The sequence below is a fragment of the Formica exsecta genome, unplaced genomic scaffold, assembly GCF_003651465.1.
Source record: "Formica exsecta isolate Colony F162 unplaced genomic scaffold, ASM365146v1 scaffold235, whole genome shotgun sequence".
Lineage (NCBI taxonomy): Eukaryota > Metazoa > Arthropoda > Insecta > Hymenoptera > Formicidae > Formica > Formica exsecta.
Window position 1 is genome coordinate 795,367 of NW_021849633.1, and position 13,883 is coordinate 809,249.

Consider the following 13,883-nt stretch of genomic DNA (forward strand, 5'->3'; position numbering starts at 1 on the left):
AGGTTGCTTCTACTTTTTTTTTCGTGGACGTTTTTCGGACCAACACCTCGCTGGACAGACGAGTGCTTTGATCGAGAAAAACTCTTTAGAGTAGCAGCGGAAGCATCTATATAACTTTCAGATTTCTTATGAAAAAATTTTCGATATTTCCCACACGACACAGTTGAATCATAATAATTTTCTAACAAACAAAAAAATTTCGTATTTAAGATTATTAATTGTAAATTTTCTCTTATTGCGGCAAGAAATGTTAACAGAAATTATTTTCGAGAACGTAGTGTTTGTTTTGTTTATGCCAGATCGATATTCTCACAGAAAACCGAGGCAAGTGTTTATGAAAAAAAGACCCTTTGGCCACGTTAAAAAAAGCGTGTGTAAAAACGCCCTTTACAATACCTTTTTGAAGAAAAGAAAGAGAAAATAACGTTATATGGCTTGGAAACAATATATAATATGATAGAATAAATATTAAATATATCAAAAAGAGAAAGAGAAGAAACACATTTTCGGTTTATTATATTTTTATTTGTGTATTCGGTTATAATTCCAATCTAAATATTTTATATATTTTTGAAGAAAATTATATATATACATATAATTCTTTAGAAATATGTAAAATTAATTATTGCGTAATGTCTGCAAATGAGCGTCTGTGCATATTTTTTATCATTGCTGTGCGAAAAAGAAAGACATGCCGTCAGTCTTTTTATGAGTTTCAACCCTTCATTCCACCTTCTACAAGCTTGTTTATGAATCGCTAGTAACTTACCGTTTACGATAAGTTTATGTTTCTCTTTACCGCAATGACATTATACGTTGACGAAGATTGGATCCTATCGAAGGCAAAAATATCGCCCCGTATGATACCGGCGCTATAATAAGGGTATAGATACGGTTATCAAACGTCAACTCTGTAAATTAAATTGCCAGAAAATAGCCTAGAAAATACATAAATTGCTGCTTTGATGACGGAATACGAAAAGAAACGAACAGGTTCCGATGAAAAAAGATAATGTCTTCTTTCTCAATGATATGATTTTTTCTCTATTTAATAATCGTAAAGATTTCAATATCATATATATTTGCTCTTAATAAAGACAAGTAAAAAATAGTTTACACAATTAAAAAATATCATTAAATTTCATTTTTTACGTTATGTGTCTTTTTGAATATTCAAAAATCTGACAAACCGTTATGTAATTGATGATTTTTTTCAAGAAATTTCCCCTCGTTAAAATCGCTCGTTAACCAGCCATGCTGAATAGCCACCCGAATTTATCGGTGAATTATACGAGGTCGATGAAACCGAAAAAGTTGCGATTATGCGGTGAAACTCGTTTGACCGATAATGTTCGAGGACATTAACCAATAAAGGGCCCATATGGTATCGAATGGAGCGCAATCGGTGCATGTGCATCTTGATTTACATTATGTGTCCGCGGTCAAAATTTCCGATGCGATCGCGTCGGATAATATAAGTACCCAGTGTGCCCGGTGTCCGTGGTCCCTCATGCATCTCCTTGCGCGGTGCGAACCACAAGTAGTGCATTAGAATCAATTTTTAATGCGCCACTCTGAGAATATCGGGGGCGGCGGTCCACTCGCGCCGATTGGCCTTGTATTGAAACGGGACGCGATTTTTCTCGACGTGAGAAAAATAGTCACGATTTATTGCTCTCTTGATATAAATAAAAAAACGGAGGGTGATATTTTTCGCTAATTTAGAGAGAATATTGTCCCGATACGTCTTGTACACAAACAATATTGGTTCCTAGATTAGAAAACGTGAGGAGATTTTAAAGAAGACGAGATAAAAAAATAAGCTACGGGGTCATCAAAAGGTTTTTCTCAATTTCATATTTTTAATACTTTGAAATTTGAATAGAGAAAATAATTTATCTTAAATATATTGATTCGTGCACAAAACATGTCGAAAAATTTTCAATTATTTGCAAACGCACATGATAAATATCTCTGACCTACTTTTCGTTTCCAACTTTGATCATTTTATAGCAGTAGTGTAATTAATGCACTGCGCTTATGAAACCGTCGGCATTCATTTATTTCGTCAAACTTTCCATTAAGCGCATGATGATGGAACTCGATAATGAATGTAAAATATTTTGTTATATTTTCCATTTGGAATGCCGTTGCTTTTATTACACATTTTAATAAGCAGCATGAAAAATGTTAATATATAGAAATTTTCCTTAATTAAAATCTCAAATGAAAGACTGTACTGAAGCGTTCTATGTTCTTTTTAAGCTGACCAGATATTTGCGTTCACAATGACAAAAGTATAATGAAAGGGTGAACATAATAAGAAATTTTTACTTTTAACCAATTAATTACTCGAATAGCGTAGTTTTGCGTGTAAATCTCGCACAAAGATCTTAACTACTTTAATAACTGCGTACCAAACTGATTAAATGATAATGTCGGAACTACGTTCCTCAAAAGCGCCTTCCGCTCTGACGCATAAAACCGCGAATCGCTGCACATTAGAACGTACATCACCCTGTATAACACAGTGCACACGTTACTTTTCATTAATTACATTTTTAAGTACACATTTTTTAGGTATTTAATTATCCTTTTAAATTACTTTTCGCAACATTAAAGTAAGTTTATTTACGATTTTGCACTTACCTTTCGCGCGATTGATAAAGATAGATGAAAAGAGTCTCGTAGGTAGTAATAAATCGAAAAACTGCTCCATATACTTATCATCAAGTACTCGCAAGTATTCGGGAACATGCTAGTGCACTAATCTTAATGTGCATCTCATGCAGCGGAATCGAGACAAACGCTTTCGGCCCGTATATGTTATCGACGCCCGTGAAAAACCGTTGTTTTTTTCTTTCTTTTTTTAAAGCGCGCCAATAAAAACGAACGTTCAGATTTTACTGCGCGGACGCATTCGATAAATATATATATATATATATATAAGTATATATGCGGCGTTGCCGTGAGCGAAACTGTGCAGTGGATAAAATCGATCCTGATCAGACCGCCCGAAGACCACGAGCTTCTCGTTCGCCTCTATTGTTCGACGCGCCTTCGTACGATCTCGACATCGCAGCTAAATCGACATTGCTCGCGAGTATAAGTAGTACTCATCGGGCTGGGCAATCTAAATTCCGCGTTCCTTTTGTGATGCGACGCGTCATTTAACGCATTAATGCAACGCCAGGACGACGACGAGAAGCGGGATAAACATCGGCGAGGTTATTAAGAAGCGAGCAAACGTACCGTTAAGAAGATATTAACGATCTTTGGTCGAATGTTGCAATCTTTGTTCCAAAACTGGAAAGCTTGAGCTGGACCGCGAACACGTATCGGAATCTATATTGCGTACTGTATTATAAGGGTGACTGCTTCCCAGAAAAACATGGAAAATCTAGAATTCATAGGAATTTTTTTCGTACCTACGGAAAAATCAAGGAATTTTATTGGAATTTTATTGGGACTCGGGGAATTTTTTAAAAAATTCTCTCTTTTATTTTCTGCTCTCAAATTGTAAACAATTGGCAAGCCAAATGAATTACGTGTTTAAAATATATTATAAATATATATCTATCTATCTCTTTATTTATATATTCAATGTTTTAACAAAATATTGAATATGTAGTACATATTCTTTATTGTAATTTTTAGTAATAAAAAAATTAAAATTTTATGCAAGTGAAAAATGCTTATCTTACAAAGGTTTTTTTCAATACATTTATACAAATCGAGCGGTTCTGTATTTTTTCGTGGTATGAGTGAAAAACATTAGAAAACCCATGCATTTAAAAAATTTGTTATATGAAGTTGCACCAAAAAATCTTTAAAATATTCTCTTTACCTGGAATTTTGAACAAAAATCTCTAGTAAATCAGGGAATTTTTTTACAAGGTTTGAGCAGACATCCTGTCTATTTACATATTCATAGATATATATCGTGATTATTCCAACGACCACGCGCTTTATATAATCATATTAAAGAACGAATTTTTTAAATGACTTAATTAATTACAATTTTTGTAGTTTCTTTTAATTTATATAATAACATTAACATGCAGAATACAGTAACTGAAATTGAATTGCGAGTTTAAAAAATTTACGTCATACGAAATGATTGAGACTTTTTCGATATATCATATGGAATATTTTTTAAACCGCGACTGTGTGCATCTGATGTTTAATTCGAAGTTTAATCGCGCGTGTTATCTTCTCTAAAGCATAAAACAATATCGTGTAGCGACTTTTATTCCTTAATGACCGCGCATCGCTCGTCGCACGTAATTAATTAATTCGCACTGAAGCCCGCTTTCAGTTGACAAATTAATTATTTCATTTGTCGCGCATAATCCTAACTGCTTTGGTTACGGAAAATGAATGGCGTGCAGAAAATCCGTGTTAATGATTCTTACTGCTCTTTTCGAGATTTGATCTCTTTAAACTGATTCCGATTAGTCTGGAAATAACGGGTTGAAAATCCCGGCGATCGTTTTAATAATCCGGGAGAAAAACAAATATATCCTTCCTTTCGCACAAATTAATCTTCAAATTTTTGCGCTGGAATTGAAATCTTTATTATATCTTTATTTTTATATGTTGCGCTTATTTTTTCTGTGCTTTATGACAACAATTTTATAATATCTTGAAATTATATCTCGAAACTCTCTGAAACTTTTCATATATACGATGTCGATTATATCGTGAATAGAATTATAATTCCTTCACAGGATCAATATTTAATTCCCTATCGTGTCGATGTTCAACAAAATTTTTGTAAACCCTCGCCATCAATGATTTATCAATTATTACCGGTTCAATATAGACCGCGAAGGTCTGATTTCAAGCGGGACTGATCTGATTCGGTGCGTGACTGGCCTTAATACTCGCGCTCGTGTCCTGAAACTGGGTACATTTCGTAGGAACAAGTTTGATTCCGCAGTCGATTCACATACCGGAGATACGGTGTGTGAGAGAGACCCTTCGGAATAAATCGCTCGTTTTCGGGATAAGGCGAATCACCGGGGTGAAAATCGAAACGTGACCCAGTATCGTGAAAGTGCTTCATTCGCTCTCCACGACGGACGGCTATTTGGCGAGAAACGGCGAGTATAAATGTTCGCGATTCGAGCTCTCCTGCAGTAAAATTCAAATTTAAAATCATCTCGCGAAAATTTTTGATAATTTTTTCTCGAAAATTCTTACCCTTTTCTGCGCTAAAATTACAAGGTATACAAAATGCAACTCTCTTTATCGTTGTTTGTTATTTCTTATTATGATATAATGCGACTTGAGATACTAATATATTTAATATTTAATTCTAATAATAAATTTATCAGTTTAGAGAGGAATATTCAGAACTTCATAATTAAAGTGAAAAGTTTTACTTCTCTTCTTTATCAATTATCGATCGATGCATGTTAATTATTTCACAATGTTACGTTAACTTTACTCCCTTGCATTTACTTTGATCTGCTCCTTTAACTATAGAAAGTTAAATTCTTATCACGAGAAAAAAGAAATTCTAGTGCAATAAAAATAACTGATTACAGAATTTTAATTTTAAGCACTTTTTTAGCACTAAGGGTTTGTATAATTTACGAATTAACATACATACATATGATGCATGATCCACAAAAATTTTACAGAACATTTCACGCGTAATATTTATTCTGAGGTAATCCAACCGCATGTATGTGTCCATCATCCGACGAAATTGCACATTAAAAAAATAACTTAAGAAACGTTATGACGTCAAAAGTTTATTCGGTGCATCATTAAAATTTAAATCTCACATCTCTCGTCGTTTCACGCGCGTTTTAAACGCGCTTGTATATTTAAGCAATATAAAATCAAGAAAAGTTAACGCGCGCGCTTTCATTCTTCTGGGAAATTAAATCGAGTGAGTTATGCGCTAAGAATTAATTGCGGCGAAACCGTGCCGGGCATAAAATCGTATACACGGTTTTTCGTACGAAAGTTTCTTAATTAGCATCTATCCGTTTAATCGACCCTATACGCGGGAGACGCTTTTAGTTTTTAGCGACATTAGCGATTTGTACGGCTGACGGTCGGCCACTTGTATTGGAGCGCGGCCAGCTAACCGAAAACCAAATGGGTGGTTCGCCTCTGGGAAATTAAGTGCGCCGGCGGAAAAACGCGCGAAACCAACAACAGCAACCGCAGGCTGCATTACCAAAGCTCGGTCGTCGTCCAGATGCATCCGTGGGAAGAATTCACGCGATATTTTTGCGCTCGCTACTATTGTTTATAGGCATCTTTTTACGAGCATCGGTTATTGTAACGTCTTGTCATTTTATCCATTAAATAATCCGTCAAATATTGACATATAGTTACCATATATGTTCGGAAAATTGGAGAGAAAGAAAAAAATATATCTGATAATTTTTTTTTCACGTCATCTTTTATTATTTATTATTATAAATAATATAGACTTCTGTCAATAATATAAATTTGTAATTTTATTCTGTCTAATTAATGGAAATTAACTAACATAAATATCGCAATAAAACGCTTAGGTAATTATCCATCGATCATACATTCTATCGCATGAAATTGTATAGCATAGCGAAAAGCGCAACCAACCACTATCAATAGCAAAACGGAGGATGTTTCTCCGCTCATTCTACTGTATATAATATCCACAATCAAAGTTGTTTAACTTTGACCATAAAACGGATCGTTCGTTACGTTCGAGATAATATATAGGACACATTATATTATCGCCGATAATATATCACAGTGAGAGTGCAACTCTAAATCCTTAATTAATCAATTAAATATATTTCTATTGTAATATATTATTTATTGCTAACTAGGACATTTATAAATTAAAACATATGTAATTAAAAAGTGAATGATTCGATGCATAAACTGCTCATTTGTTCAACGAACGAGATATGGAGCTGAAATTGGAATGCAAAACGAATTCGAGAAGCTCCGCGTCGATTGTTAAATTTTTTTTCCGCGTAAGAGATTATACGCAAGTTTTCTTTTTCTCGCGAAAGGATGAAATGAAGATACGAGTGGAACTCTTCCTGTCCGATAGCGCGGAAGATAACGCTCATGTGGAGATTATACGATCGTCTGTCCACTCACTCGTACGTGTTTGTACGCGCTTATTCGCGCAAACAATACGCCCCCTCTTCTCGCAGCTATTCTTGCCCATCCATGCTTAAACCGCGCGAATCGAAGCGAGGAAAACGCCGTGCACTTCCGGTAGAACGGAACGCGTGTCCCGCGGCGCTGCGGGAATTAATTCCGCGTTAGGAATTGTGTGCTCCTGCGCGCGCGGGGATCCAACGAAACTCCTATAACCCGACCAAGAAACATTAAATCCCGCTTTAGACTCTTTTCCGCCTCGTATTCCCGCCGGCGTCGTACAATGTCGAGGAACACCGACGCTCTCAATTGTGTATAACGGCTTGTGCCAGCCGTTGACCGTTGAAAATGAAGTAATCATTCACCGAATAACGAATATCTTTCATCTTCCTATTCCGCTCGAGTAGCGAAATTCATAGACTTTCATTTACTCTTATAAATTGTAGTTGTTTACCGCTTGGGAAATGTTTTATTGAAACTATCATTTCATTTCTCGATATGAAGTTAATTTCGTTTCGATTGAAGAAGAATTTATCAGTTTAAGATTAGAATTAAAGACAGTCACTTAATAAAATAATAAATAATAATCGAGAAATTTAAATAGAAATTTATAAATTTGACTATGAAATAAATTATTCTAGAATTCTCTAAACTTGATTTTTTTAGGAGATTATAACAAAATTAATACATGAAAAATATATTTAATATATATAATAATTAAATATCTCAATATAAATATCTAATATTTAAAATATGCCATGCTATTTTTAATCCCCGGTATTACATAACGGATTGAAATTTTTCAAAAATTCGCTAAAAGAATATTTGAAAAATATATCAGCCGCTTCGTTATTATTTCAATCATATCAAAACAAAAGACCGTGGCTTGTCATTTTTCGATTCACATAACGTGAGCCTTGATTAATCCCTAACACGATTTTCATTTCGGAATCCATTTTTCATTTTTCTCCCGCATGGTTTAAATTCGCGGCGAAATATGAATACGATGCGTGATAAAAAATACTGACACAGCATACAACGATTCTACAGTGTGGTAGAATATGACTCAGATAACGCGGGAAGAGTTCATATAGATGTGAAATCTTTCGGAAACCATATTTCCGGCGTTACGATAAACTTTACGACACGATCGTAATACTTATTGAACGGAATCTTGAAATTTCAGTCATATTTTGCTATAATATTTTCCGGATATATAAAAACGTTTTTGTGTACAAGGGATATACATATAATAATCTCTTTCTTAATTCAATTACATAGACTTTCTTGCCCGTAATATCTCATTCGTCGGTTTGACGAGTTCTTGCGAGGGATAATTTAGAAAATGAACGAGTCTTTATTCGATCGTAATCTTTACGAGGCGTAGCAACAAGTTGGTAGTAAATTTCAAATAAATTCCAATTCGTCGTCACTTTCGGAATCCGTTGCGAAATTGTTTAACTTATTTCGAGTTCTCTCTCAAAGCTGATCGCTCAATTTTGCTGAATGTCGATTTTCTAATCGCAAATCTTGTTATAAAGTTGTATGAACTTCGCATGAATTATCCCCACATGATTACATATATATCTTATTATATATTATTATTCCGTTGATATTATTTATTTAGATTTAGCTAATTCATAATCTAATTATAATTATAATTATATGCATAAAAAAAATACAAAGATTAGAACAAAAATAATTTATCAATAATCTCCAGAAAAAAAGATCTTAAAAGTTCACTCAAAAAATATATGTGACGCTGAAGCATTGACTCGTATCCATAAATACATCTCGCCGCCGGATGATCCTGAAATTACATGCTAGTGTGTTGCATATTGCACAGGATGAAAGAAAACGTGTCCGTACCCTTAGGAAGACTGGAACACCGAAAGGGTTAATGGAGGGCAGTGTACCTCGGGCAGAAGTTGGTGTTGAAGGCGGGAATAATGCGATGGAAACGAGCCCCGCGCCCGATAGCGAACGCAGCCGCAACACGTGAAAATGGCGTTGCTCGACCTTATCAGGCGGCCCATGATTTATAGGTCTGCCCCGAAAGAGAGTTAATGGAGGCAAAATAGCGCCGCGGCGCACACCATGAATCCTTCCGTATCGCGCTGTCGATGGTTCGTTCGACGGCCGGGTCTCTCTCTCTCTCTCTCTCTCTCTCTCTCTCTCTCTCTCTCTCTCTCTCTCTCTCTATCGCGTGCCCGGATCTCCCGGTTCCGAAATGTTCCCGTGGGAATAACTGGACCGTTCCCAGCCGCAAGCGCACGTTCACTATATCTATCTACCTACCTACCTACCTACCTACCTGTGCCAATTAACACACCGATGGTTCCTCTAATCATTGCGGATATATTATCTATGAAGCAATTGTTGTGTGTGTTTCAATATCAGTTTCCTTGATCTCTCTCTCTCTCTCTATCGCGTGCCCGGATCTCCCGGTTCCGAAATGTTCCCGTGGGAATAACTGGACCGTTCCCAGCCGCAAGCGCACGTTCACTATATCTATCTACCTACCTACCTACCTACCTACCTGTGCCAATTAACACACCGATGGTTCCTCTAATCATTGCGGATATATTATCTATGAAGCAATTGTTGTGTGTGTTTCAATATCAGTTTCCTTGATTATCTAACCGCAAATATTTATACGAATATATATTTGGAAATAAATAGAAAAAAATCAAATCATATATTTATTATTAAATAAAACATCGCATTTCTTTTTTAAATTCTTTTATTTTAACCAAATAAAATCTTTGTAATTACAGATGATACATCTAGCGATTATCTTTACAAAGTTTTTTCTTTGTTATTTAATACGTGGTGACTGATGTTTAAATAGATATGACCAGGTTGAGTTATCGAGAAAGATGAGAAGGATACTTTTGCGTATTTCTCTGAAAGCTCGCACATGCGTATAATTTAGCAATGAAAGTTAGCTGTTGATAATTAATATCCTAGATTGAAAGACTCGTCTTCGGAATATCTAACGACTCGCGATTCACCGCGGAAAGTTTGATCATTAAACTTTTAAGCGTGTTTTACGTCGTCGCCGATAAATTCGCACGTGCATTTATGCTGGTTGCAACATGCTTGCTATTTAAACTTTGGACGCACGTTTATTGCTTTTAGCCGTTTATTGCTTTTATTACTATGATTATTATTAGTGCACAAGGGAGGAGAGCTATAAGGGACGTGAGATACGTTCGGATTAAACGACCTTCTAAGAGTCGAACCACCTCTTGCAAGTGTACACAGCTTTGAAGTTTGTGGACTTCATATCTAATGGAACAGTAATCGATAAAAGTTTACAGTTGGTATTTACTAGACTTTTAGTTTACGCTGTAATCGGATTTGAATTCATCGATTCGATCTCAATAAAATATCTAAAAATTTTATATATATATATATATAAAATTTAGAATTTAAATATATATATTACACTATTAAAAAAATTAGTAAGCTCTAAAAATATTTGTATTATTTTTACGTGCACACACACAAAATTGCGTTAGTTATTTAAAATCTAATCTGAAATAAATATCAGTATTTTATTTTTATAAATCTGTAATTGCTCTTTATTAGTAGAGTGTCAGTTTATCTTTCTCTAATCACATCTAATAAAGCCACTTTGCCGCGTATTAACCATCGCATTGCACGACATGCATACTTTGATCCTACATGCTAATCTCACGTGTGTATACGCGTGCAAAACAATACGAGCGGGGCTTGGGACGTACGATATTTTTATCAGCGCTGACTTTATTATATTTTTGCGCTCTATCCGTGCTACGTGAATGATGCGAGTAACGCGAGCGAGAGGTTTTTATGGCTGGTACCAGCACGGTTGGTGCTGGAGACTGTCGGGGTAACCCACGGCAAAATGCGGTAACGAAATAGAATCCGTGCATGGGATGGCATGTTATCGTATTTTACGTTACCCCTCGGTATCCCCGGTCACGCTCAGATGGTTTGCACGGAAGCGAATCTTTTGAACGCTACAGACTCCGAAGCAGAAAACTTCCATCACTCGAATGCCATTGCTCTCGCAGCATTTGATCGATTTTTCACTGTCGGAAGTATATTGTGAGTTTATCGGAAGTATACACAACGTATTCTCAAAGTCGATTATAGAGGGCAATGCGTGAAAAAATGATCCGAGAGTTCCTTTTTTATAAAAGACATTGCGAAATATCGCGAAAATGCAATATAAAAGGATAGCTTCTTAAGAATAAGCTGCAAGAATGTGGAATAATACAATTAATTTATCTCAAGAGGTATTTGATAAAAAGGAAGAGATAAAAAGAATTTGACAAGAAATAACTTTGCATTTCCACTTGAGACATTTCGCGTGCACATTTTTTTTTGTCGTCAAAAGGAGGTCTCTAGGACATCATATATATTCGATCACATTAATCTCGACAAATTTACTAACGCGCTCTCTCCTCTCTTTCTGTTTCAGCTGTATCGTCATACGTACCTGGCCCATTACAGGATCGTGAATCTGGAGACACTGTAAGTAAACGAGCCATGTCTCGGCGGCGTTTTGCGACAATCATATCTCAAATTTATTCCGTGATCAAGTTCAGATTTGCATTTTAATCTCGGCCCCCCCGTCGTAAGCCGAGACGGGGTGAGAGGGGAGAAGGAGTAGGAGGGAAAGGAGGGAAGTTGGAAAAGCTGGGGGCGTGCAAATTACAAACTGTGCACGAATTTAATCCCGGCTCGTCTTACCGTCACCGCTTTACCTTACCCGCTCTGCCCGTTCCGCGTCTGAGAACTTTCCTTCGCGGATTTGATCATTAACTCAGCATTTAGAAGCGGTTATATCACGATTATCGCCATTCCCCGACCGCCGCAATCTCTCGCTCTCCTTCCCCCGTTGGCGAGAAAAAAAAAAGTTAAAGCTCTACCTTTTAGGGCCTAAACTTATTTGCACGGCTGTGATGTTTGCTGGTCTTGCGAAGGCAACACAAATTTTTCGTCCTCCCCCCCTTTTTTTAATGAGAAAGTTACTCTCTTCCTTAATTTTTTGAATCATATTTTCTCAGATTCGACTTGATTAGAGAGATTTGAAACCGAGATTATTTTATATCAGAAAATATATTCTCTTACTTGTGTGCTAGAGAGAGAGAGATTTTGGAATTTAATAAATTTCCAGTTAATTTTGATGAATTGTCAATATTGTTAATTTGAATTTATTATATAATTTAATTAAAGTTGTTAAAGAATCAATTTCGGCAATTTATCATGCTTCTGTTAAATTTATTTGTTTACTTGCTCATGTTACACTATTTGCACATTTGTTTATTTATCAATATATTTGTTATATATGCATATCAAATATTATTGTTTGTCCCATGCCATTTATTTATAGAAAATTATATATTTATTCATATTCGTGTAAATTCTATATTTATTGTATGAAAAAATACATAAGTTCGCATATAAATCTTTTTTAAATATAAAATCTGTAATCATTAGTGTAATTGAAAATTTAAATTAATCGCGATAGGTGAAGGTTACTTTTTTTTACTGACAATAGTTACGGAATTAATATAATATTTTCATAGGACAATCTCGCTTCCTCTCTCTCTCTCTCTCTCCATATATTAGTCAAACTTCCCGTGAAATTTAAATCATCCGAGGAACTAGGTCACCTGTGAAACTCGCAAAATTTCAAAGATCAATTTCTCACGATCGCGAGTCGTTCGCACTCCTCCGAAGGATCCCGAAGTTCATTCACGCGAAACCACGACGCTAGACATCCTAGTTCTAAAGCCGAGGGTGCAGGGCAATTCCGCGAGATTTCGCCGTTATGTGCGGATGCCTGCAGCTTCCACGGCAGGTGAAACTCTCCTCCCCGAGATTTACCATCGCGCTTGAGATCATCGCCCTCAAATAGTCACGCAGATCAAATCACGCTTCCTTTCCCAGCGTGTCTCGGAAGACGCAAAGGTCGTTCGTCATCTTTGAATATACAGTCGCGTCCTTTCGAGGTTTAACCGCGTGACTGTAACAAGCGTGTACATATATATATATACATAATTCACTGTCGAGTTTGGGTTATATCGCTGGTTTTCGAACAGAGCCAAATTTCTAAAGAGTGCGAACGAAGTAGTCTTGACGTGCGGAGTATTTCGAGAATGTGTACTTTGAACATAAAATTTCAGCTTTCAGCTTTGATTATTTTAGGCAAGAAAGTATAGACATAGCTGAATGATTAAGACTTTTAGAGAAGACGCGAAGCCAATTAAAAATAATGTCAGAAAAACATGCGATGCTTGTATAGGACATACAAACATGACTTAAAATAATAATTAATATATTTTATTTATCTTATTTATTAATTATTTTATAATCTTTAAATATAAAAAATATAGTGCAAAGTAGTGTCTCGATCAAAGAAAATGTTAACATAAGCTTCGCTAAAGCCATTAAATTCTTTAGTTTACGAAAATAATTTGATTAAATTTTAATTACATGCTTTCTCCCTCTTTCTCCCCTTTTAATGTCCACGGACGTCAATATATTTTCCTAGTTGTTGAAAGTTTCTCTGAAATTATATCGCAGCACAGTGAAAATGTACAATATCACGGGAGCGCAGTAGGAGAGCGTGTGATCAAATCTCATTTCGAATTATCCCCAAAATCAAAACGGGCCAACTGTATGCAAACGGTTTTTTTTGTAAATTTCGCCATTGCCGCAATAGTTTGTTCACGCGTGGCGGCAATCACGGGGGCGGAAAACAG

General features: G+C 35.8%; 1 protein-coding gene across 13 annotated transcripts in view; it reads left to right on the forward strand.

The window, feature by feature from the left end:
• Nucleotides 1–13,883, forward strand: part of LOC115235805 (venom dipeptidyl peptidase 4) — a 386,957-nt gene that overhangs the window by 305,689 nt on the left and 67,385 nt on the right. For all 13 annotated transcript variants that reach the window (XM_029807805.1, XM_029807808.1, XM_029807806.1 and 10 more), the window contains one exon: nucleotides 11,594–11,646. In XM_029807805.1, the coding sequence (XP_029663665.1) occupies nucleotides 11,594–11,646 (53 nt within the window). The remainder of the gene's footprint in view (nucleotides 1–11,593; nucleotides 11,647–13,883) is intronic.